The 27,103-nt window shown below is 37.6% G+C and overlaps 1 protein-coding gene across 1 annotated transcript; it reads left to right on the top strand.

The window, feature by feature from the left end:
- The first annotated feature begins 8,340 nt into the window (after positions 1–8,340).
- On the top strand, positions 8,341–26,903 carry MED30 (mediator complex subunit 30). The gene is made up of 4 exons (XM_045805756.2): positions 8,341–8,669; positions 14,361–14,519; positions 16,474–16,578; positions 26,523–26,903. The coding sequence occupies exons 1-4, from the start codon at positions 8,493–8,495 to the stop codon at positions 26,616–26,618; spliced, it is 537 nt and encodes a 178-aa protein (XP_045661712.1). The 5' UTR covers positions 8,341–8,492; the 3' UTR covers positions 26,619–26,903.
- The last annotated feature ends 200 nt before the right edge of the window (positions 26,904–27,103 follow it).

Below are 27,103 nucleotides of genomic sequence, written 5' to 3'. Positions count from 1 at the left end.
TATTTACAAATGTCTCCTGATCCTGGCTAAGTGTTTCTGCATACTGGTCTTTGAAGCTTAAATAGTCCAAAACAGTTTACCAGGGCATACAAATTCTCTAAACTTGGGGGAGGAACCGTTCTTAAATGTGAAGTTGTGATTTAATTCATGCATTTCTTAAGTATGGAATTCTAAGTGAGCATTTGTGAAGCAAAGGAAACCTTTACTAATGAACCTTCAGGGACCAGTTAGCACAGTTTGTTAAACTGGAATACTAATTAGGTGTAGGCAATAGTCTAAATCAACCTAAATGCTTGTTAGTTTGACCAATTATAGGTGCCCAATAAGTGTTTGCTTAAATCCAATAATTCTATGTCCAGAGGGAATATGCCTGACATGCATGGCTGAATTGAAAAATATAGGCTATTAGTCATGAATAAATTACGCATAAACTGGAGCATTTCAACATAGCTACTGGAAGGCCAAGGTCATGGCAGTAATGGTTTACACACATCCCTTTCCTTTGCTAGGTCCTGTGCAGTGATATTTCCGAACGTACCTACATTATTTTGAAGCTTTTCCATGCTTGTGTAATATAATGAAAAGTGCAAGATTCTTAGAGTGACAAACCTGGATTATAAGGCAATCAAGGACCACCCAACTCTTTAAAGACAAAGCAAGTCTAGTTTCCAATGCACTGACTTGAGAGAAGTCTTCCTTCCATTACCTCTCACTACATCTTTCCGTAATCTTCATTTCTCCCTTTCCTACCCCAAAATCCCACACTGTTTTCCACTCAGTGTATTCTCAAATATTAACTTTTTTAGGTTCAGACTAACAGCTGTGGCCTCTAGCCTTTGATTCAACCACCACAGTGTTCTAACTCCACAAAACCAACCCAGAATTGTCCACACCTCCCAGATGCCAGAAAATGCAAAGGCCAGTGTTTTCCATGACAGCATAAACAATGCTAGCTCCAAACCTACAATTACATGAGGGCCTGGGGCATTGCTGGGGATGACAGGCAGACCAGGTCAGAAGGGACTCCAGTTTGCCTTTTGGCTCATTTAAAACACAGGTGGTAAAGCACTATGTTAGGAGAACCTACTTTGCTTTGGTATCAGAAAGAACCACATGAGACATAGGGCAAATTCCAAATTGTCACTTCTGAAGTCAGTATTAGATTCAGTTGCATGTGACAGAAAATCCCCAAACAGGAGCTTATTTGAACTGCAGCCATGATAACTACACCCCACCTAGATGGAAGAAGGAACTGGAGGGTCTCCTTTTTCCCACAGATTTATTGAAATATGATTAGTATACAAAACACTGTGCATAATTAGTGTCTCAATGTGGTGAGTTTGGACACATGTATATAATCATTTTACCATCACCACAATCAAGGCAATAAACATATCTATCACCTCCAAAAAGTTCATTGTGTCCCTTTGGGGTATTTTGTTGGTGTGGGGAGGGTTGGGGGACAAGGACACTTAACATAAGATCAATCCTCTTAAAAAATTTCTAGGTACACAATACCTTATTGTTAACTATAGGCATTCTATCTGCTGTAGCAGATCTCTGGAACTTACTCATCTTGTATAACTCTAACCTTTACCCTTGAAACAACCCCCATGTCCCCCCTCCCCCATCCCTAGTAACCAACATTCTCTTGTCTATTTCTATACATTTGACTATACATTCTACTGTATATTTGACTATTTTACATGCTTCATATAAACAGAGTCACACAGTATTTGACTTTCTGTGACTTATTTCACTTAGCATCATGCCTTCCAGGTCCATCACAAATGATAGGATTCCCTGTTTATTAAAGACTGAATACACACACACACACAGACACCCCCCCACACACATTTTCTTTTTATCTATTCAACTGCTGATAGATATTTGGGTTATTTCCATACCTTGGCTATTGTGAATAATGTTGCAGCGAACATGGGAGTGTAGATATCTCTTTGAAACACTAATTTCTTTTTTTTTAATATGGTAAATATGGGGATACTGATTTATATGTTTTAATATGTAAATAAATTGAATCAAACAGTCCTAATGACAAATATGTAAAATAAAACAAATGAACGCAGTTACCCAGGTTGACCTTTGGGTAGTCACTCCTGCTGTATGGGCCCAGCAGGTGAGGACCACCTCTGTGGCTCCTTCCAACTATGAGATGTTGTACACTATCAAAGCCAGAGACAGCTTTAAGATTTCAATCCTTTTGGGTGTATCCTCAGAAGTGCTGGATAATGTGGTAGTCCTATTTTTAATTTTTTGAGGAACCTCCATACTCTTTTCTATGGCAACTGTACTATTTTATCTTCCCACCAACAGTGCACAAGGGTTTGCTTTTATCCACATCCTTGCTAACACTTGTTATCTCTTATCTTTCTGACAACAGCCATGCTAACATGTATGAGTGATATCTCAGTGTGCTTTTGAGCTGCCTTTCCCTGATGATTAGTGATGCTGAGCATCTTTTCATGTGTCTGTTAGCCATTTGTGTTTTCTCTGGAAAAAAACGTCTATTTAGATCCTCTGCCCATTTTTTAATGGATTGTCTTTCTGCTATTGCATTATATGAGTTCCTTATATATTTTGGACACTAACCCCTTATCTGATACATGGTTTGCAGATATTTTCTCCCATCCCATAGGTTTCCTCTTCATTGTGTTGACTGCTCATTTTGCTGTGCAGAGGCCTCCCTTCTTTTAAAGATAACTGCCCATAGTCTCACGTCACTCATACTTTGAGCCCATTGGCTAGAACCTACTGAAACAGCCTTGCCAACATGCAGAGAAGACAGAGATACACCTTTACTCTGGGTGACCTGCTAAAATAGCAGAAAACCAGATGTTCTTTTGCAAAAGAAGGCAGAACAGAGACCAGGTAAAAATCATGGTCTCTGTTTCACTCTCTCACTACCTATGGGACTTTGTGCAAAAAATGTCCTCTGATGAATATTCTCATTCTTTAAATTAAGGTAATACCTCCTTCATGTGAATTATTTAGCTTCACCTCTCAGCAGCATCTGACACTGCTTACCATGAGTTCCTTCCTGAAACCATCACGCTTCCTGAGACTTCCATGGCATGACACTATCTTGATTTTCCTGCAGTCTCCCTGGCTATTCTCTACTTTAGTTGCTATTGTTGCCTCCTCTCCCTCTGTCCCTTAGTGTTCCCGTTATCTCTGTCCTGGGGCAACTTCATGCCTCACTTCCCACATTACCCATTCTTCTCACTGTTCCACATGGCGAAAGAAAGTATAACACACATTATGCAGTGAACTGTAAGCACTTCATACACAGAATCTAGCTTAATCCTATCAACAACCCCAAAAGTAGTTGCCGCTGTTACTCCCGTGTTGTACACAGAGGTTGATGGGATTTGTCCACACTTGGATTGTGCTGGCTGTGAACTTTAGTCCAGGATATCTGTTTTTTTGAACTTATAACTACATCCTACCCATCAAAAACAAAACAAAACATCATATTCCATGCATATACTCAACTGCTTCCTGCACAGCTCTGCTTGGCCATCTTGCAAGCATTTCAAACTCAAGATGGCCCAGAGTAAACTCACAGTTCTTTCAACAATTAGTTATTGAGCACTTACTGTGCATCAAGTGCTGCTCTCGGTGCTGGATCTATCAGTGTAACCTAAACAGACAATCTCTGGCTTCCTGGAATTTACTGCCTAGCTGGGGAGACAAAGAGTAAAACAAGCAGCATCTACTGTGATCAGCGCTGTAAAGAAAAATGAAGCAGAGTCAGTAGATGGAGAGAGATGGAGTGGGCCACGTGATAGGTAGAATAATTGCCCTACAAAGATGTTGACCTCACCCACTAAACTCTGGAAGCGGCAAATATGTTTCACCATATGGGAATAGGGATTTTGCAGATGTGACTAAGGTTACAGACCTTTAGATGGGTAGATTATCCAGGATTATGTAGGTGGAACCAGTAAAATCACACGGGCCCTTAAAAGTGAAAGTGGAAGGCAGAACCGTGAGTGAGAGAGATGTGACAATGACAATGGAAGAAGAGTCAAGAGAGATTCAAAGTGTGAGAGGGACTCAGGCCACCACTGCTGGCTTTGAAGATGGAGGAAGGGGCCTCAAGGCAAGGAATGTAGCAGCCTATAGAGGCTAGAAATGGCCCTCAGTTTACAAGAAGCAGAAAATGGGGACACTACATCCACAAAGAACTAAATTCTGACAACTTGAGTGAAGAGAAAACAGGTTCTCCCCCAGAGTCTCCAGAAAGTAACACAGCCTTGTCAGTACCTTGATGCTAGCCTGGCAAACCTATGCCTGCTGACCTACAGAACAATAAGATACTAAATTTGTGTTGTTTTTTAAAGATTTTATTTATTTGAGAGAGAGAGAGCACAGAGCGAGAGGGAGAGGGACTCTGCTCCTCTGGCTCCCTCTGCCCCTCCCCCCATGCACTCTCTCACTCTTTTTTTTATAATAATTTTTTTATTATATTGTGTTAGTCACCATACAGTACATCCCTAGTTTTTGATATAAATAGACTCCCTGCCGAGCAGGGAGCCTGATACAGGGCTCAATCCCAGGACCCTGGGATCATGACCTGAGCTGAAGGCAGATGCTTAACTGACTGAGCCACCCAGGTGCCCAAATTTGTGTTGTTTTAAGGCACTAAACTCTGGTAATTTGTTACGGCAGCAACAGAAAACAAATGCAGGCTATTTTAAGTAGACAAAATCCTACAGAGATACCTGGGGGAAGAGCTTACTGGGCCAAAATGAATGACCCTGAAATGAGAGGAGCTTGGAATATCTGAGGAACAGCAGAGTCTGGTGTGTCTGGAATGAAGGGAGTGCACTAGGAGCTGAGATGGCAGGAGAGGGCAGGGGCCAGCACATGGGAAGCTCTGTGGGTCATGAAGCTTTGGATTATATTCTAAACATCATGGGAAGGCACTTTGACAGAGGAGGGACCCAAACTGACTTATATCCTTAAAAGGCTCCCTGTGGGTGTTGTAACGAGAGTAGACTGGATAGAGCAAGAGGGGAAGCAAGGAAGTTCACTTAGGGAGCATTTTTTATTGCTATTCAACAACCTAAATAAGAGAAGAAGACAGCTTGGACTCCGCTGGAAGAGGCAAAGCCATGAGAAGTGATCACACAGAGGATATATGTGAAAGGCAGAGTCCGCTGTATTTCCTAACGGCTCGGAAGTAGGTGGGAAAGAGAAGTCAGACGAGCAACGGAGCACATGGTGATGCCGCTTACTGAGATGGGAATAATCACAGGAGAAAGTTGGGGGCATCATGAGTCTGCTTTTGGACATGTTAAGTTGTAGATGCTAATCAGCTGTTCGAGTCAAGATGTCAGATAACTGTTAAGTACGTGAGTCTGAAGTCCAGGGGCAATTTGGGCTAGAGGCTTGTGGTGTACAGAATAATGCCCCCTACCCTGAAGATGCTGATGTCCTGATCCCCAGTTTCTGTGAGTACGCTATGTTACACAGCCAGAGGGGATTAAAGTAGCAAACCAGCTTATTTTAAAACAAAAAGTTATCCTGGATTATCTGGGTGGGTCCAATGTAATCAAAGGGGTTGTTAAGGGACGCCTGGGCGGTTCAGTCAGTTAAGCATTTGCGTTTGGCTCAGGTCATGATCCCAGGGTCCTGGGATGGAGCCCCCACATCTGGCTCCCTGCTCAGAGGGGGGTCTGCTCCTCTGGCTCCCTCTGCCCCTCCCCCCATGCACTCTCTCACTCTCTTTTTTTTTTTATAATAATTTTTTTATTATATTGTGTTAGTCACCATACAGTACATCCCTAGTTTTTGATATAAAGTTCGATGATTCACTGGTTGCATATAACACCCAGTACACCATGCAATACGTGCCCTCCTTAATACCCACCACCAGTCTATCCCATTCCCCCACCCCCCTTCTCTCTGAAGCCCTCAGTTTGTTTCTCAGAGTCCATAGTCTCTCATGCTTCATTCCCCCTTCTGATTACTCCCCCTTTGTTTATCTCACTCTCTTTCTTAAATAAAATCTTTAAAAAAAAAAAAAAAGCATTCCTAAATAGGGATGAGAGAGGCAGATGACTCAGAACCAGCGAGAAAGCACCGTGAAATAGATTCAGCTAGCCAGTGTTGGCTTTGAAGAAGGTGGAAGGGACCACAAGACAAGGAATGCCGGCAGCCTCTAGAGACTAGAAAAGACAAGGAAATAGATTCCTCCTGATAGCCTCCAGAAAGGAACAGAGCGCTGGTAACACCTTGATTTTAGCCCAGTGAGACTCATTTCTTACTTCTGATCTTACAGAACTGTAAAATAATAAACTTTGATTTGTTTCTGTTTTTTTTTAAAGATTTTATTTTATTTGACACAGAGAGAGAGCACAAGCAGGGGAAGCAGCAGAGGGAGAGGGAGAAGCTGACTCTGTACGGAGCAGGGTGCTGATGTGGGGCTGGATCCCAGGACCTTGGGTTCACGACCTGAGCCAAAGGCAGACACTCAACCCACTGAGCCACCCAGGCATCCCAAACTTTGATGTTTTAAGTCACTAACTTCCCGGTAGGTAATTTGTTAAAGCAGCAATAGGAAACTAATACAAGTCATAATTTCACTGAAACATGTTTTTTTTCTTTAGTGTACCCTATTGGTAAATGGCATAAACATCACCCATCTGTTCAAGGCAGAAACATGTGTCGTCTTTAATTCCTTCTTCTCCTTCATGTCCCAATACAGTCAACAAGTTCTCTAGATCCTACGTGTAAGTATTTACTCAAAGTTATCCACAGTACTATTTCTCTAATATAGATCATCATCATCGCCATCTTTCTTTGGGAGGGAAGAAGGAGACATTCTCCATTTAGCAAGCCAGAATAAGCCTTCCAAATTGAGTATTTCTGGTAACTCTTCCTTTCTGCTGAAACTCTTCAATGGCTTGCTGTTTCACTCAGAATAAAGCCCTGACTGTTTGACACCTCTTAGAAGGTCCTCCAAGGTTTGCCTTGGTCCTCAGCCTTACTTCCTGACACTCATCCTCACACTAAACTTCAGACCCTAGCAAGCGTTTGGAGGCCTCCTCATTGCCACTGGCCTTCCTTGTCCCATGACCGCCTCATAGAAAAGGCTCCAATGTTCAACATCCTCCCCCATTCACTATCAGGGCCCAATTTATTCCCTTCAAATTGTTCCTGATCTCCTAAATTGTTTGCACCTTGGTATGAGGACCCTGAACATTTGTTTCAAATACTCATCACAATAATCAGTGGTCTGTTTGTCTCAGGAGAATGGGGCTTTGCCTTACCTGTCCACTACTGCTATCTCCATTCCTAGCGCCCAGCATATAGGGTATTTGTCAAATAATATTTGTTAAATAATAATTGCTCACTAAGGAGCGGTAAATCACTACCTTAAAAATCTCGACAATGGTTCCTGTGTAAATTTTAGTAACCATTTCCTTTATAAAGTCCTTACTATTTGAGTGTTCCAATGCTTTTTTTAAATGCAATACTTTTGTGCCTATCGCCATTTTTCACATTCTTGACTCGACCCCCACCCTCACTTTAGAAATGGGCAGTAAAAGATAGGTGGGAGAATGGCTTTATTTTCATTTTTCTTACATTTATGTCACTCAACATGTAGCTATTGAGCACCTTGTATATGTCAGTCACTAAGCGCTGAGAATACAGCTAGTGAATAAAATACGCATAGTCTCTGTTTTTACGGAGCTTGCATTCTAGTACGTGTGTAAGGTGAGGGGAAACCAGAAACTAAACAAACCGAAAATTATATAGAACAGGGATAGTAGTAAGCGCCAAAGTCAGAAAAGTAGGTAGGTAGGTGGTGTGTGTGGGTTGCTATTCGAATAAACTGACATTTAAGCAGGGACCAATAGCAAATGAGGAGTCAGGATCCTGTGAAGCATGCAAGATCAGGAATTTCGTCTTCTAAATTCAAGTCGCAGCTTTACCAATTGCAACCTGTATACGACTAAACAAGTCAAACTAGCACCTCTGAGTCTGCTTCCCGGCTGTTAAAGGATAGTAATACCGCAAACCTCACAGGCTTGCTACGAGGCCACGCTCAGCAAGCAAACTAACACAAAGTAAGAGTTCTTTCAGGAATTCTAAGGACAGACTGAGACTCTAGAAAAGAGCTCCGGGAAAGCCCAATCGCCGCACAGCACGAACACCGCCCCCTAGCTGAAGTGCAGGCGGTGATTGGCTACTCAACTCCTCCGTCCCGCCCCACCCGGACATCCGGTCCAATCGCGGCCGGCTTTATGCCGAGGTATGTTCCCAGGGCCCACCAAGTGGGCGGTCCCCGTGACGTTAAGATGACGCGTTACGTCACGGTGGGCGGAAGTCTCGGCCGCTGTTTTGAAATCAGGCCGCCGGAGTCTTTGAAGCTCCTACCGCGGAGGCGGCAGCAGCCCAGCGCCGGGCGGACCCCTGACGCTTACCCTCGCGTCCCACCGGCCTGAGGCCGAAGCCTTGCCATGTCCACCCCTCCGTTGGCGGCGTCGGGGATGGCGCCGGGGCCCTTCGGCGGGCCCCAGGCTCAGCAGGCTGCCCGGGAGGTCAACACGGCATCGCTCTGCCGAATCGGGCAGGAGACGGTGCAGGACATCGTGTACCGCACCATGGAGATCTTCCAGCTCCTAAGGAACATGCAGGTGGGAAGGAAGGCGCGCGCCCTCCTGGCTGTGCGTGAGAGAGCGGGATGCTTCTTGGAAGAAAGGGGCGCTGGTTTAGTCGTTACGTGGGGCCCCTGGGCGTCAGCGGGGCTGTCCTTTGCATTCAGAAGTATTCCCCGGTGATGCGCCTGTCCTCAAGTTTCTGTGATATAAAGGTGATGTTTTCCAGAGAGGACTTCTGAGAGACTGAAGACTCAATTTTCTACATTCGCCCGGATTCTCTAGTTCCTAGGCAAATTCTTGTACCTTTCAGGGTAAAGATGGATCTCTCACTATCTTTAACCTCATTAGACTGCCTTAACTTTCATCTCGTTTTCAAGCAAAATACTTTGAGGGTGTAAGGAGCTGAAGAATTCAGATTCTGCTAACCAGTTTTATTAAACATTTTTATTTTGGTATAATTGACGTAAAATATAATACATTTATATAAAGTTTTGACATATGTATATCCTTAGGAAACCATCATCCTCCACCACCCCAAAAAGTTTCCTCGTGCCCCTTTGAAATCTGTACTTCTTCCCCTTCCATCCGCACACAACTTCTCATTTGCTTTCTGGCACCATAAATCTGTTTGTATTTTCTAGAGTTTCATATAAATAGAGTTTCATATAAAAAACTATGTCATTTTTTGTTTTGTTTTTTGGGTCTGGCACCCTTGACTTAGAATGTATCAATAGTTCATTCCTTTTGCTTGCTGAATAATGTTCCATCCTGTGAATATATCACAATTTGTTTAACTGTTCATCTGTTGATGAGCATTTGGGCTGTTTCCACTTTGGAGCCATTATCAATAATGTTATGAGTGTTTACCTAACAAATGTTTGTGTGAACACATGTTTCATTTCTTTTGAGTGGATAGATGCATAGGAGTGGAACTGTTGGGTCATGTGGCAAATAACTCTAACATCTGGAGAAACTTTTCCAAAGTGGCCGCACCATTCTACAGTCCCACCGGCAGTGTTTGAGGGTTCCAGTTACTCCTCATCTTGACGGCACTTGTTAGTGTATGTCTTTTTGCTTTGCAGATTCTTTCTCCCAGTCTGTGGCTTCTCATTCTCTTCATATGGCCTTTTGAATAACAGACATTTTAAATTTTGATGGAATCGAATTTATCCATTTGTTCTTTTACAGATTTTGCTTTAGGCATCATACCTAAAAAATCTTTGCCTCACCCAAAGTAACAAATATTGTCTATTTTTTTCCTCTGGAAATTTTATAGTTTTAGGTCTATGATGCTCATTGACTATTTTCTTATATATAGTGATAAATATGGATCCAAGTGCATTTTTTTGCATTTGGATATCCAGTTGTTCCAGCACCATTTTGCCTATCTTTCTACTTACTTTACTACTATGTGATGTGGTTATCATTCTTATTTTATGAGGGTTCTGCCAGTGAGGTGAAGTGACTTGTCCACAGCTAGTCGGTGACAGGTTAAATTTGAAACCTGGTCTTCAAACTCTTACAACTCTGATTTCAGTGGGTGCACTGCAAAAGTAATTCAGGTGCATGGAAATCTTAACCGTGTCAATACAAGAGAAGATATGAAATCTTTAGCAATCATTTTAAAAGTTAATGGACTAATATCTAAAAATGACTAAAGTAGGTTTAAATGATTTTTCAGAATTTAGTAAATATTTATTTTTAACCTGCTGTGTGCAAAGTACTGAATTAGGACTAGTAGATCTTACAGCTAACATTTATCAAGTACTTTCCTTGGTCAGACACGCTGTTTTAAGAACTGTTCTAAGAAGTCTTTTTATCCTTATTTTACAGTTAAGGAAACAGGCTTAAAGAGAGAACTAAAGAGGAAGAAATAAGAAAGGGAGGCAAACCATAGGAGACTCTTGACTCCAGAAACAAACTGAGGGTTGCTGAAAGGGAGGTGGGTGGGGAGATGGGGTAACTCAATTGATGGGCATTGAGGAGGGCATGTGATGTGATGAGCACTCTGGGTGTTATACGCAACTAATGAATCACTGAACATTACATCAAAAACTTATTATGTACTGTACTTTGGCTAATTGAATTTAAATTAAAAAAAGAAGGAATTAGTTCTTCCTGCTAATCTCTTTATAATACTAACTGGCTGTCCAACACTTTGTATGATTAACAGAGATATAATACACACCTATGACCTACACTAAAGAACCAAACTCTTTCAAAAAGTATTATCAGTAACTAGATTACGTGTGGACATATATTCAAAAACAGTTTGTAAGAGACTATGATAGTTATTTCATTGGGCCTCTTACCCGTTGTGAATTCTTTTCCCCGGTCTGTTGTTTGCCTTTTGGCCCTGCTTACGGAAGTTCTACCATACATATGTACTTTACAAGGCAGCTGAATTTATGTCTCTTAGGACTTTCAGGTTCTCTGTCTAGTAAGGAAGGACTTTTCCCATTCCAAAACCAGGAAGATTTCTGGGTTTTGTTTCAATTTCTACATCTAAAACTTTGACCCATATGGAATTTATCCTTCTGTAAAGTGTGAGGTATGGCCCCAGCCCTACTTTTTCTAAAAGGGTGAGTAATTCTTTTACTTTCCTCCACTGATTTCAGATGCTACTTTATACAAATGAATCTATTTCTGGATGCTCTATTCCATTTGGCTGCCTGTCTTTTATGTAGTAATCCCAAACATTCTTATATTTACTGTGACTCTATAATGTGTTCACACTTATTTCCAAAATTGCCCTGGGTGTCCTTATTTATTTTTCCACCTGTACTTTAGAATCAGCTTGATTAGTTCTGAGAATAACCTGTTAGGGTTTTATTAGGTTGATTTAACCTGGAGAGACTTTACATCAGTGTGATGTTGAGTCTTACTAACCAAGAACACAATTATCTTTTTTTGTGTCTCTGTGAAGTATTTTAAGTTTCCATCTATATCTTGAAATTTTTAAAATGTGTGTGTGTATATATATATATAAATATATATGTGTGTATATATATGTGTGTATATATATAAATATATGTGTATATATATATAAATATATATATGTGTATATATATACCCAGCAGATTAAAAAATATATATATATCCCCAGACTTAATATATATTTTTTAATCTTTCCTGCTGCTATTGTAAATGGCATCTTTTTCCTTTCTCATTTTTGTTTCCAAATATGAAAGCAAAGCTATTTTCTCTATATTAATTTTGTACCCACTCTTTGACTACCTTTGTTGATAATAGCACTTTATCATATCATTTATATCATATCCATAAATAGTGATGATTATGCTACTTCCTTTTTAATGTTTCAACTTTTTCTTTTTTTTCTAATTGCCTTGGCCAGTGCCTCCAGGGAACAGTGTTCACTAGTAGTATTAGTGGTCTTAGTAGACTTCCTGTTCTGTTCCTGACTTCAGTGAGGATGCTTTTAATGTTTCCACATTAATCATGGTGCTGACTTAACTGAGATAAATGTATTTTATAATGCTGGGGAATTTTTACTCAGTGTTTTATATTTGTTTTAAGACTGGATATTGAATTTAGCTTTTTGGTGTCAAGGGGTGTGATCATATATTTACAGATCTTTGTTAGTATTCAAGAGTGAGGTGGTTATGATGAGCTTTTCAGCTAAACATGTATACTGCGGGTTTGTATCAGGGGATCTTAGGCACTATTACAACTTATATTCTGTGGTAGAGGAACCTTGTCTCTCTCAAGTTCACTACTGTGCTGTACCTTCTAGGTCAGTGCCTCACACATGAAAAGTGTGCAAGAATTTTTCGAAGGAATTAAATCTTCCCTTCTTTGAGAATCTGATGCTATCTATGAAAATACCCAAACTTGAATAGTGGGTGAACTTGAGGAGGGTGATTCTTTGCATTTCAAAAGAATTTTGTTTTTCTTCATGAAAGGATTTACTTCTTTTACATAACACACACTTCTTAGTGCATTTTAAGTACAGATTTATGGATAAAATAATTCACTGAAGTAAAATAATTCAGAATGTACTTTAAAACCTTCCATGGGTGCGCACTATACTAAATACAGGGACATAAATGTGAATAACTTACAATCTTCACAAAGTAGAAAATATGGACCGAGTTAAACTTAGTACATAAATGTACAGGTAAAGGTACAGTGCTTCTGTACGTAAGATGTAATCTTATACTGCTTATTATCACCCAAATAGGACAGCAGGGATCCTTTAAAACTTTTCTCTGATTGGTAAAAGTTCATAAATTGAAGGTTCATGAGAAACAGTACATTGTATTTAATTCAGTGCCTTTTGGGGGATGAACTTATAATGCCTTTCCCTTTAAAAGTTTTGACTGATTCAGCCTTTGATATTTAATCCCATTTCTTGGAGTTATTGTCCTCAAGAGTGTTTCAATGCTTGAGAATTTCTGAAAATCCTAATAATAACTCATTTCTTCTTAACTTGTAAACCATAACACTGAAGGGAATTTGGAAATGATAGAAAAGAAATTATTCAAGCCGATCTCCCTGTTACATCTTCTATCAACTATGTGTAGGCCTTTCCAGTGTTTTTTTCATGTTTATGGTTTTACCTACTTGTAACGACAGTGTTTCCTGTTTTCTTTTTTTCCCCAAATACTGTACCGTGCACCTTCTTTTGCATTCCTGTTTAGAAAAAAAGAGTAAGCTGAGGTTTAGAAAAACAGGCTGATCTTCTAGTTATTGGATAGTAGTTAGTGTCTTGGTTTTAAGGCACTTTAATCCCCAAGATAAGGATATGCGTGAACGCTCACAATCAAAGCATCTCGTGGGCTAGAAAACGTGGTCTAAATATTGTTAATTCTAATGGTAGGATGATTTCACAGATCAAACTCTGGAAATAAAATATCACACAATACTTTGATGTACAGAGGTGTACAGAGAAAGGAAGATTTTGCTCATGAGGTTCAGCAATGCACAAAAGGTGTATTTAGTTACAAGTTATAAATAATAGTCAATTTCCATGTGTCTGTGATTTTACCATTCCAGTACATACTTTTGGCTTCTTTTGATAAAACTCCTGAATTAAAAATAATATAAGCATCCAAGACAGAGCTACGATCACAAGCAGTTACTTATAATAATTTATTAATGGTGCTCAAGTGCAGATTGATTTGCACCTCTCTCTCCTACTGTTGATTTCTTTTTATAGTAAAGCTTGTGGTGACAGCTTTATGTTTTAGTGCATGCCCTGAGCCTCTTAATTACCTTACAGTTAAGGTATTTGAGATGATTCTGCTCTACTAGCAGTACTGTTCCTTTCTTCTGCTGAAAAGTCCTGATCCTCACTTTTTACTTTTCTTGTGGCTGCTTCTTTTTCTTTAAGTTGTATTTTGTTTTTAGCTTCCCAGTTGAGTTCAGCAGCTTGCTGCCTTTACGAAATAGTAATATTAAAATCATGGCGTTATTTTTAAAGTTATAATCTACTTCAAAAATTAGAGGGGAAAGTATTTCAACTGGTCAGAGAGGCCTATCATGAAGTTTCTTCTGGGGCTATCTTACAGTACGGAAACAGTACACCAAGGAGCTAACAAATGAGCGAGTATTACTCTTAAATTCTTAAAATTACCCTTGATTAATTGCGAAGAACAGTTTGCTTTTATACAGTGCGTAAAAAGTATTTGTTTTGCTAGCTTTACTTTTAGAAAATCTTGATTGGCATTACTTCATATTTTTCTTGCTTTTGTTTTGCCTGATAAGCTGCCAAATGGTGTCACTTACCACACGGGGACGTATCAAGACCGGCTAGCAAAGCTACAGGACCACCTGCGCCAACTTTCGATTCTCTTCAGGAAGCTGAGACTGGTCTATGACAAATGCAACGAAAACTGCGGCGGGATGGATCCCATTCCAGTGGAGGCAAGTCGTGGTGGTAGAGGGAGGATGAATGTAAGATGCCAGACATTTGTAATTTTTTCCGTTTTTCTCTTTCTCTTTTCACAATATTCTCAGATTTTGAACTATATTGGTTCTACTTTGGAAAGGAGAAGGTGAAAATATGATATATATGCATAGAATTACTACTGTCTTTTCATGTTAATTTGTAGATTTGAACATCCAAGCCTATAGTGAATTTTTGTTGTTGGGAGGAAAGAGTGGTCTGTGGCAATTTTTATTATTGCTGCCAGGGTCTATTTAATTTAATCAGTGCATATTTTTTTTTTTTTAAGTAACAGTTTTAATAGTATTGTAAAATACTCTTAAAATGGTTTTCAAGGAAGTCCTTTACAGATGAAATACTATGTTTTCATTGTTATTAATTTAGATTAGCTTAGTGGAATCACTTTTGTTTGAAAATAGATCTCTTAAACTTAATCTTGGGTCATAGATATATTTTAGTTCACTAGGTATACGATATTTTTATAGGTGGCCCTTTCCTGTTGACAAGATCAATCTCTGCCAACAAAAGTAGCTGGGAAGGTTTAGATGTTCTCTCACTGAATATGGAGAACAATTTCATGTGATGACAGCTTCCTTTCTGAGTGATCAGCATGTAAGGGATGAACAGGGAAAAGAGTAAACCGCAAAATGGCCGGAAAAGAAGCGGTCAAAGATACAGGAGAAAGATAAAAAATGTGGGTGACATTATCAGATGCTGGAGAGAAGTCAGGGTATAAAATAAGGAATAAAAATTGTCCGGTAGATTTTGCTAGAGGAAAACTGTCGGTATATATAAGCAGAGCTTTGTTGAGATGTTTGTTAGCACAAGAAGTTAGATTGCAGTGGGTTGAAGATGAAACAGGAAATAAGGAACTGGAGCTGACAAGTGGATACCCATCTCGCAAAAAGCTTAGATGAAAAGGGGAAAACAGTAGATGGAAGGAGGGTTGGTGTCAAGGGTTTTGGGGAAAGGAAAGGAAAAAAGGGAGGAAAAAAAAAAACCTTTAAATGAGACAGACCAGACATGTTTAGATTATAAAAGAATAAAACAGTACGGAGAGGTTGGGAACAGGGAGATAAATAATGAAGACAGGAGGATGAAAAAATCACAGCACGGGAATGGAAATTAATCATCTTCAGGAGGGAGGACAGCTCTGCATTAGGAGAGAGGAAAGGAAGAAAGAGTGGTTGTGATGTGGATGAGTTTATATTTGTCCCAAGAATTTGAAGAAGTTTGGCCAGATGACTCCTGGTTGTACCATTGTTTACCTCTGGCCTGTTCCTGATTGTTGTTTTAAGATGGTAGAGACCAAATGATTCCTAAAATCTCTGTCACATTTATGAGTGACTTCATCACAAATCATAATATTTCATTATAATTCTGCTAGATATTTCATTGCTATATAAATTTTTTTCTCCTGCAAAAAACTTTCTCCCAACTAAAAGAAGACCTCGAGAAATTTGCATAAACACTGAGGTTCTAATTAGCAAAGTAAATGACATTTATATAATGCACAGCTGTGAAGTTCTTTTCTTTCTAGTGTAGATGAAAGAAAGCCTGTTCTATCTCAATGGACTATAAATTTTTAGGGGCAGGTATCACATCTTACTTGTCATTTTTGCAGTATCTCACCCAGTGTCTGAAAATTAAATATTTGCTGATTAAATGGATAGAATATTACTTAACTGTATGTAACAACTAATGTTATAAGGGCTATTTTGCAAAAGAAATCTGAAAATAATGTATAGGAGGCACTGAAATGATAAACTTCCAATGCTGTTATTTTAGACCATCACCTGAATTACAATTTATTTATGTACTACTAAAAGAAAAGCATAAAAATTAACCTTAATCAGAGAGACTTTGTATACCAGTGTAATTGGAAACTTTGCATCATGTTTTTGACTTTTAACTCTTGTCTGTCACTCCCAGCAACTAATTCCATATGTGGAAGAAGATGGCTCAAAGAATGATGATCGAGCTGGCCCACCTCGTTTCGCTAGTGAAGAGAGGCGAGAAATTGCTGAAGTAAATAAAGTGAGTTATTAGTCTGTGTATTTTGTATTTCAGAATTATGGATAAAAATTACAAGGGAGTCTATGTAACTCAAAGACATAGTCTGAATTATAGAATTACACCAAGTTGTTTCTGTGGCAAATTTAACCTAGTTAGAGTATAATCAAGAACTAAAAAGGTAAGCAGAAATGCCACTTGAATAGTCGAAAGAGAGATCGCAGAATTCATGCCATGAAACTGTTAGAAAAACCTCACAGACACTCAGTCATAACTCATTTACTTTTTTCTTTTCTAGGCAGAATTCTAGCTTTCTAGCTTACAGCATACTTGGAGCAGCAAATGATAAAAATTTACAAATAGAAAATGTGAATATCTCAACACCTGAATAAGAAATAGAGAGTTATCAGCATTAGCCAGCACCACCCTCCGTCTTGCAGAAGCTCCTAACTTTTATATATTTTTTACTGAATACTTATAGAAGTTTAGAAGATAATGTTCCGATAGTTCTCATGAAACAAAGAGATACAGGGAAAGTTGTCAGTTCATTCTGTGGTCGAAATACGGCCCACGCTTACCCAAACCTAACAAATAGCACAATAAATAAAACTACCAATCTCACAAGTTCCCTTAATAGATACACACCCCTCCACCATGTACTCTGATCCTGAAATTCTTAGTTCTAGTTAATAGAATTCATCGGGGCATTAACAAGTAATCCATCACAGCCAAAAAGGGTTTTTGGAGATAGAGGAGGATAATTTAAGTTTACATACATAATACATAATGTCAGTAGATTAAATTGGAAAAAAAAATTTTTTTCTCAGATCTAAAAGACATTTGATAGAATTCAAATGTTACGGATTCAAAGAACACTTACAACTATTAGTCTTTAAAAAAAAAAAAAACTTATTTCAGATAAATAGCCAACATTTTCACAGGTGAAATATAGAACTGATTCTGTTAAAAATGGGCCTAAAATAAGATGCCTTACACCACTATGTTTATTAATTATTTTAGAAGTCATAGTCAAAACAAAAAGACAGGAAACAGAAACAAACCTTGGGAAACAGGGTTTATAATATTATCCACAAGCTTGTTGAGTTTGTACATAATATTATAACTCAAGCTTGTTAAGCTCAAAGAAACTCAGCTGATTAACAACTAGAGTCATTCAGAGTTTGAGAAAAGGGCTTAATACAAATGATACCATTTTCTTATAATGCTATAAACCAATTAGATTATAAGATCCTATTCACAATTGTAACAAGTATTAAGTAGTTAGGAATTATCAATAATATATGTGACTAAACTTATGATACATAAAAAAAGTTTTGAATAATTAAAAGAACACATAAAGTTCTTGTGTGGGCAATAAATATTCTAAATATACCAGTCTTGAGTAAGAATTCTCTTGAAAATACACAAAATAATAAGATTTTAGTGCAATACCAATGAAAAACCAAATCCAAACTGGAATTTTTGTGTGTGTGAACATACTAAAACATCAAAGAAAATTCTCGTAAGAGTAATAAAAGAGCTCTTTGCTTCAAAAATTAAAATGTGATATGGAGAATATTATAAAAAATAATAATTGTGAAATGGTATAAGAATAGACAGATTAGTAAAATAATAGCCAGAAAAATAGTCTTCCTATTATATATAAGAATTTATGTCAGAAGAGGGATTGTGTAGAAAATCTGTCTTTAAAAATAGAAACTTTGGGGGGAAATTATCTATCTTTTACATTATACTCTATGTCAAAATTCACTTCAGAGTTGAAAATAAAACCTGAAAAACAAAATATTGGAAAATTAAGAGAAAAATGTATATCAAAACGCAGGAAAGAGCTGGATTTTATAAAATTTTCATTTTTTTCATTAAAGGAGAAATACAGATTAAGAATATTGTCAGCAAATCTGACAGTAATGAACGAGCATAAAGAACTTACAGTAAGAAATTTGTAGGAAATGAGGGGATTGGGAACTTTTATATCTTGAAGAATAAATGGTGTTTGGTAGTCTGGAGATATGAGGCATTCATTTATTAAGAAGTGTTATAGGTTTCTGTTGATAATCTATGCATTAATTCACGATAGATGTACTCTGTTATTTTTCTCTGTAATAAGGATATTTTTATAAGATAAAGTGAAATATGTATATAAATAAAACAGCATCATGATGGTAACTTTGATTTCAGAGCATGTGACAGAGTTTGTTCTCTACCATAGAAGATTTTATGATATTTTAGAAAAGAGTCTGTGTAAATTAAGAAAGATACAATTTGTCTAAATATATGCTTCATTTCACCTTTTCTCTGAGTTCTTCTTTTTTTCCTCAATTTGATGGCTTAGAAATAACTCACTCTTGATTTTCTTTAAAAGACCTTTCATATAATCAGAATACAATACTTTGACAGTGTATAATAAAAAAAATCCTATTAGATACTGATTTAGAATTTTGTGAAGGGTATAATTGGGTATAAGGGAAGGATATAATTGACACAAAGGATAAGATGTATAAAAAAACTTCTTTCACTTGAGGATTTAGGTTTCTTCCAGTCTCTCTCTCCTGGACCCACCTACACACTTTCCTTCCTTCCGCCAGTCTTTTCAATACAGTTATATCACAACTGGGGTTCAATGAATATTCTGTGTTTGTATTATTAAGGTGCATAAATACCGTTTATTGCTTTGCCACATAGTAAACTAGGGTCACATTTCCTTGAACAATTTTTTGTCCTCCTGGAGTTAATAATTTTGTAATTTTTTAAAAATTTTTAGTTCCTTATGCATCTGGGGCAGCATCTCAGCACTGTTTTCCAACTTTTCCACAGAGTCAAAATTACCAGGCAATTTAATCGTTCTTTTTTTCTCCTTAGAGCCTTCCATCTCCTCACGAGGTCTGGACTGAATGCTCTCTAGGCCTGCTCTTCAGCACTATCCTGGGGCTTCCTTAACCCCTTTTGTTGGCTTCACTGTTTCCTCAGCTTCATGTCATCTTCTTTGCTGGTTTACTCTCTTGTTGGTAACGTACATACATCAGTGGCTTTTTCAGAAGGAATGTAGTAGGGACTTAAGTTTCAGTCTTCCCATAGCTGTCCACTTGATAGTTTGGCTGGCTATAAAATTCTATGTTGTAAATTAATTTCCTTCAGAAATTTGAACATATTCTTCCATAATCTTCTCAAATAGGGTTTGGCAAACTTTAAAGGACCAAATAATAAGTATTTTAGGCTTCGTGGGACATATATAATTTTCGTTATGATGTAAAAACCATCCTTAGATCACAGGCCTTACAAAACAGGTCATGTGCCATAGATTGCAGCCCCTATCTATTTCATTTTGCTGTCTTTCCAGATTGAGGCTCTAAAAGATCTGGTGAACTCTGATGCTTAATCATGAGCCGTTTATAGTTAAGAATGAGACACCAGAAGGCTAATAATAGGCTTTGTGAGTGGACTTAATCATGTTGAATTTGGGAAGCAATTTGGCTTTTTTAGGGGGGACCCCCCCAACTATCATTTTCTGAGGGTGGTTTTTTTGTTTTCTTTTTTTAAGGCTGTTTAATTTCTTCAGAGAAGAATCTTCCAGTGCCCTACACAGAGATATATGCTCTTGTCTTCTTTTTTTTTTTTTTTTTAATAATGATTTTTTATTATATTATGTTAGTCACCATACAGTACATCCCCGGTTTTCGATGTAAGGCTCGATGATTCATTAGTTGTGTATAACACCCAGTGCACCATGCAATATGTGCCCTCCTTACTACCCATCACCGGTCTATCCCATTCCCCCACCCCCCTCCCCTCTGTAGCCCTCAGTTTGTTTCTCATAGTCCATAGTCTTTCATGTTTCATTCCCCCTTCTGATTACCCCCCCTTTCTTTATCCCTTTCTTCCCCTACTGATCATTCTAGTTCTTATGTTCCATAGATGAGAGAAATCATATGATAGTTGTCTTTCTCTGCTTGACTTATTTCACTAAGCATTATCTCCTCCAGTTATATGCTCTTGTCTTCTTGCCTTCTGCTGTGCTGGTGACACTGAATCCTTGTGGTTCAGTTTCATAGGAAACAAACCTCCTAATCCTTAGAGGTGGGGGCAGGGCACAAGGAGAGTACTCGGTCAGTCACTTGTTCCCGAGGAGTGGGAGTGAGTACCTGGCACTCTTGCTAGTCCGTGGAGGTCTTTTAGCTGTTCCTCCAGTTCTTATCCCCAGGCCTCACCTGGTGCTGTTGCCATGGCACCGGTCTGACCTCCATAGAGGAGGAGCAGCCCTGTTCTCAGTGGTGCTGTCCCTGAATCCACCTGGGCTGTAGTTTCCTCCCAAGTCATTTACCACTCCCCTTCTACTTTTCCTCTTAAACTACCACCTCGTATCTGCTACTGTCTCCTTTTTGATCATTTTCTCCACATAGGATTATAGGTTTTTCCATTCCTCTCCTGCCGTTTTATTAGGGTTTTGAGAAGAAGAGATAAACACATGTATTTAGTCCACGGTGTTTATCTGCAACAAGTTGATTTCAATACACGGAATATACAGTATTTCTGTAGATTTGTCTATGGAATAAAAGCCCGTATTCAAATTTTGTCTTCCCATTTATACTTCAGGCATACTTAAGAACTCTTTCTTTGATTAAGTCATTTGAATCTGCTGATTTTGCTGTTATAAGTGCTTCTAACTGGGGTAAAACTTGTTTTAGTTGATATGATATTGAATTGAAGGTTATTACAAAGAAGAAAAAATCTATTTAGATATTTTAATTGAACAGATTTAAAGCTTAGCCCTATGTTTCTATAGGAATTCTTTTTTAAAAGAGAATTTAGGGGGAAAGTATCTTGAGTGGCAGGGGAAGTCCTCATTTGATGGCCTCATAGCTCCATCTTACTTCCTAGGAACTGTTATTATATTTTGAAACAGGACTAGAGAATTAGGTAGTAAACAAGAGGTTTTTAAAAAAGGGAGGGGGGAGGACTACAATTTCGTTAACTCAAACTGAAATCCAAAAAATAAGACAGAAGAGATTAAATAGCTAAAAACCAAGCAAAGTGGATTTTTTTAACCTAAAGATGTTTTTAACTCATTCCTTAAAGCATTGTAAATGTGAATTTAATAAAACACATATTTTGACTCTTAATAAAGTTATGTATAATTAGTGCTACTAACATTATTTATTCTTCTCTTCCAATTTGTACTTTCCTTCTAGAATAGCAGATTAAAAGATATAATTAGAAATTTTTATAGCACTAAGGTCATGACCAATGGATATGTTTTTCTGCCTTGATGGCTCACACACCTGAATGTTGTCGTGAAGAATGTTTTCTTAATAGCTACTTCCAGATGGTAGAATGTTGCCCTAATCTATTTAATCTCACAGATGCTACTAAAAAAAAAAGTTTAAATTCTTTAATTTTCGATTACTTATAAATATCTGTATTCATAAACTTAAATTTTTATATTCCTTTTGTCTATTTTTATCAATTCTCTTCCCTGTGATACAGATTTTTTTTTTTTTTTAAGTTATCAGGTGGTGGTCGAGAGCTTTAAGGTTCACTGCAATCTGAGCTAGTCATACCCATCAAAGTAATTCGATACAGAATATTAAAATGAATAATTTTTAATAGTATCCATATATTTTTTTAAATACCAACAGACCATCTTTAACTGGAAAACAAAGAACAAGCTTAAAAATGATTGCTAGGGAATTTTTTTCCTTGTTTGTTTTTTATCTTCTAGGATTTGCAAAGCTTTTGATTTGGCTTTTTGGGTTTTTTAATTCAGTATTAAAATATTTATATATTTGGGTACCTGCTCTGTGCCAACTATCATTCTAAGTGTAGGAGTTTCTGCCATGAATCAGTCAGATGTGTTGTCTGCCACTGCGCACATTTCACACAAATGGGTAAGTGTCTTCTCTGAGGACAGAAGACTCTAATGGAAGCAAAGCAGCACCCTTTCAAGTACCCATTTGTTGTGAGAGATATTTACAAAAACAGAACCTGGAATTTAAATAAAAACTTTTTTAAAAATCAAACCATATTTTTAATACATTGACATTTGCTTCTTTTTAATGATTAAGTTGCTTTATGGACCTATGTAATCAGGAATAAAATTGTATTCCTGGCATTCAATTAAAAATATTCAAAAATTTATTACAATGCATATTTTATTTTTAGTCTAAATAAGCTACATAAAATAAGTAGCTTTATGTACCCCTCAGTTAACTCTCACTCATTTTCAAAATATTATTATATCTTTGTGTACTTAAAATTGTACAGAACAACACACTGATGGTATGTTTACTATTTAACATATGGTCTGACTTCTAACGACGTATATACTACCAATACCTACCATAGGCCATGAAATTTGGGGGCACAAAATTTTGTAATCAGTATTTGACATAAATCATGAGATGATAGGATGGCCTAGTTTCAGTAGTCAGATTTTTGGCTTTTTTAAATACTTTTCATTTGCTTTTCATACATTCTGGAATCTCTAAGCCCTAATACTCAAGTAAAGACTAAACACTTGTCTGAGACTGTATGTTTGGAGGACATCAGAATGAGTTCTGTTTTGCTTAAACTCTTTTGTTGATGGAAAAATGAAAGAGGTATGTGGGTATTTTTTACAGGGTTGACATATAATTGAGTCCATGCACTTAGAAATTAAAGCATTTTTGACCAATGGTCACAGCCTTTATATGCATCTTAAATTACATGGCATGACTTACACATTTTTTTAAGTGTCTGCTCTACTTACACATTCACCTGTTAATGTAACAAATTAGGCACAGCTGATGGATTTTGATAATAGCAGCTGTCAACCTCTGTTAAAATCAATCAGGGGCAAGACTGTATATATTAAATCCTGTATCATGTCATGAAAATTTATTTACAATTTAACCACTAATAAGCATAACTGTCAGCTTTGCTGTTGATAGTGTCATGATGTGTTTTGGCTCAAGGTATCTTACTTGTATGCTAATTTTTTAATTTAAAACTTTGCGGCATCTTTGAGAAGAACTTTCCAGGTGCTTTAAAATATATTTTTTAAATTACTATTACCTAGAGTTGAATATTACTTTGAAAATACCCTACATTTTTTAGTTCTCTTAATTTCTTCAGAATGAGGCTAATTTTTTTAAACAAGTATATTAGAATTTATATTTCCAAATGAGTATTCTTTAAAAGTAGTCCTGTTGGTTAAACTACACATTTATGCCAGTGATACATCTGTTATAGAAGCCATTGGACCTGTTTTGATATTGATTTTAAGGTGTATTATTAACTACCCAAGAATGTAATTTTATTGCTTCTAGTAATTTATACAGAAAATATGACCAGTGAGCTTATTTCACTAGACTTGGCCTTTGAATGGTTTTCAGTTTTTAAAACTTAAATATCATTCCTCCTCCTCCTTTTCCATGGACACAGATTTTTCACCATTGAAATGATTCAGAGGATCCAGCCCACATATTTGTCCAGTTAACCTTTTTCATTCAAGTTTAAATCATATTTTTTCTTCAAGAATTTTAATGGATCCCTATTGCCCACTACCAAGCTCAAGTTTATCCCCCTTCCCCTATTGCTCACCCCCAATTTTTCAGGCCCTGTGTTTGATGACCTTACCAGCAAGAGGCGGTGTCTCTATCTTTTTGAGTTACACAGCACTGCCTTCCCAGTTATACAATCCAGTCATGTGGGCATTATCTTCCTCCTCCTTGATGCAGAATTTCTTCAAGGCAGGGACTGTTCCTCATTCATTTTTCTCCCCTCACAATGCCTAACCCAGAGACTGGTACGTAATATACCCTCAGAGTAAATGTAGAACAGAAAGTGTTACAGGCTCAGAATTCGATTCCCAAGAAAAGTTGTGAAATTTAAAAGTAAGCATATTCAAAGTATGTCAGAAGGTACTAATTCAAATAAGACTTTTTTTTTTTAATCTCACATTGTTTCTCCTTCTTTTATTCTTAGTCAGTAGCTCTTTTCCATTCTCCCTGAAATGCTAGATTTGAAAGGGGAGGTCGCAGAAGCTGCAGTCTCACGGCGAGGGAAGCAAGTGATGGCTCAGTGTGACAGGCAGCTGACTATGACCCATGCGTTGAAGCCAGTAATCAGTTCACTCAACTAAATGTAACTGGTTTTCAGCACATGGGTCTGCATAACTGGCTGTCCTCTTAGGTCTGGGTGTATAGAGAGCAGAACTGGCAGAGGCCTCATAAGTTATAGATGCCATCTCATGAGAAAACCGAGGAAGAATTTACCTAAGATAAAAGAGCAAGTTAGAGGCAAAGTTAGAACTGGGATTGAGGTTTCCAGCCTCCCAGAATACGGAAGAGCACCTTTACTCGTCTAGTCCCTCTGTGTGCTGCTACCCTTGACTGCTGGCAGAAGTAGCCATTTCTTGTCCCCTAGGATGCAAAGGACCTCATGGGCGTGGTACTGGCCATCTGGTCATCCATCATGTCACCCAGGTCTGAGGGTCCATTTGATCAGATTCTGTACACGGGTGGCTTCAATAACTGCCACATACTTATGACAGCAGAGCCTAGAAGATGAGCCATCTGAAGGCTGAACAAGGAGACTGAGTCACTAAAATTCCAACAGTATCCTCCTCCCAGAAACAGTGTTAAAGTGAGCTTTATGACACTTTATGCTGTACACAAGCCCTGTTGTTTTATCTGTGTTGTAGAAGTTCTCAAATATGAATTAAATTTAATATCGAACATTAAAATATATAAATTGTTTTTCTGTTTTCCAATAAGAGTTTCTTGGTCCTCCCTTTTGGCCACTTTCTATTACTTCTCTAACTCTAGATAAAATAGGAGTAACATACGTCATCTTAGTTGGCTCTTTAATGAAATCAAAATGAAGATTTTTAGGCCTCTTTATAATGAGCATATATACTACTTTATCTGGAGGTGTTTTAGTATGTACCTTTAAATTATCTAATTAAAGATATTATTTCCTAATGTAATGTTTCTAAAAGGTTAGTGAATATTATTATTATTATTATTATTATTATTATTATTATTATAACTAGTAAGTACTCTGACCAGAAGTTCTCTATTTTGTTTTACCTAAGCAGACATTTGCCACATAGGATTTGAAGGACGCATGCTGACAGAGAAGTTCATAAACCGGGTCTGGTAGCAGCCCAGATACAGAGACACAGAGCCGTGGGCTGGGGCCTTCAGGGCATCCAGCAGATCTCAGTTGTGAACAAGATTATGTCAGGGTCTGCGATTTTCAGAGTCAGAAGTGGATCGCACTTCACGCTGTGGCCAAACAGTGACTTCTGCCACATTTTTGAAAGACCAGTTGCATCAGGCATTGTATTTTCATTAAACTTGATTTCCTATATTGACAGTTTTTCCCGTTCGGTGTCTACGAGGAACATTTGTTGAATGCTTACTTATATGCCAGGCCCAATTTTAACACAGTTATGTCATTCAAATCTTTTAATCCTCTTAGCAACTCTTATGAAGTAGGTTCAGTTATTATCCCCATTTTTCTGATGTGGAAACTGAGGCACAGAGAGGTTAGGTAATTTGGCCAACATCACATATTTAGTTAGTGAAGGAGGGGAGTGTAAACGCGGAGACTCTGACTGGAGGTTATGGTCTCTTGACCATTATGTTATACTGCGTCCTGAAAAGCCTATATCTTGGGTTTTGTAACAATTAAATGTTTAGCTTAATTTCTTTGATGGTGGGGAGTGGAGGCAGAAAGGAGGATCAGGGGCTGGAGCCAGAGTCCTCCGCAGGCTGAATTAGAATTCAGCATGCCTTTTGGAGAGTGTTAGTGGCCAGAAAAGGACTGAGACCTTCCGCATTAAGGAAATATTTAGCTTAATTTCTGTCTGATCATTAGAGTTCTAACTTATGACATTTTAATCTTTGTAATAACTTCATGGTCTATAATTCATGAAACATTTTTGATAAATTCTTTTGTTTCTACAGAAACTCAAACAGAAGAATCAACAGCTGAAACAAATTATGGATCAATTACGAAATCTCATCTGGGATATAAATGCCATGTTGGCAATGAGGAACTAAACTGATATTTAAATTTCCTGCTTTACATGTTATGCCATTTTCCCCCCTCAAGTGTTTTTTCCCTTTGCAGATTATCTGCTTTTATTCTACTCACTAGAATTAAAGTTCCTATATTTACATTGTAATTTTACATTCAAGTATGCATTGGCAGTTTTTTTTTAAGCTATTGATTCTATGGAAGATTATTGTAATAAACTTTGATAGGGCTTATGTTTTGTTTAATCTTCATGAATTGAATTTTTTAAACAAAAGAATTAAGTTTTGTAAATAAAATTTTCAATTTGATCAATGGTTGTTTTGCTCATTTTATTACCCTTTGAGGAGAGTTAAAGGTTTTAAACATTTTTGCAAATGAAAATATCAAGTACAGTCTATCTGTGGTGCAAACTAATTAAAATTAAACGTGTAAGTCTCCATTTCAGCTCAATTTTTTTAAATTTAGAGTCCCAAACAGGTTAAAATGAGAAAATAGTTAACCTGTATAT

The sequence above is a fragment of the Ursus americanus genome, chromosome 9 (genome assembly GCF_024610735.1).
Source record: "Ursus americanus isolate L20-20 chromosome 9, mUrsAme1.1.p, whole genome shotgun sequence".
NCBI lineage: Eukaryota > Metazoa > Chordata > Mammalia > Carnivora > Ursidae > Ursus > Ursus americanus.
This window is presented reverse-complemented; position numbering and strand designations above follow the sequence as displayed.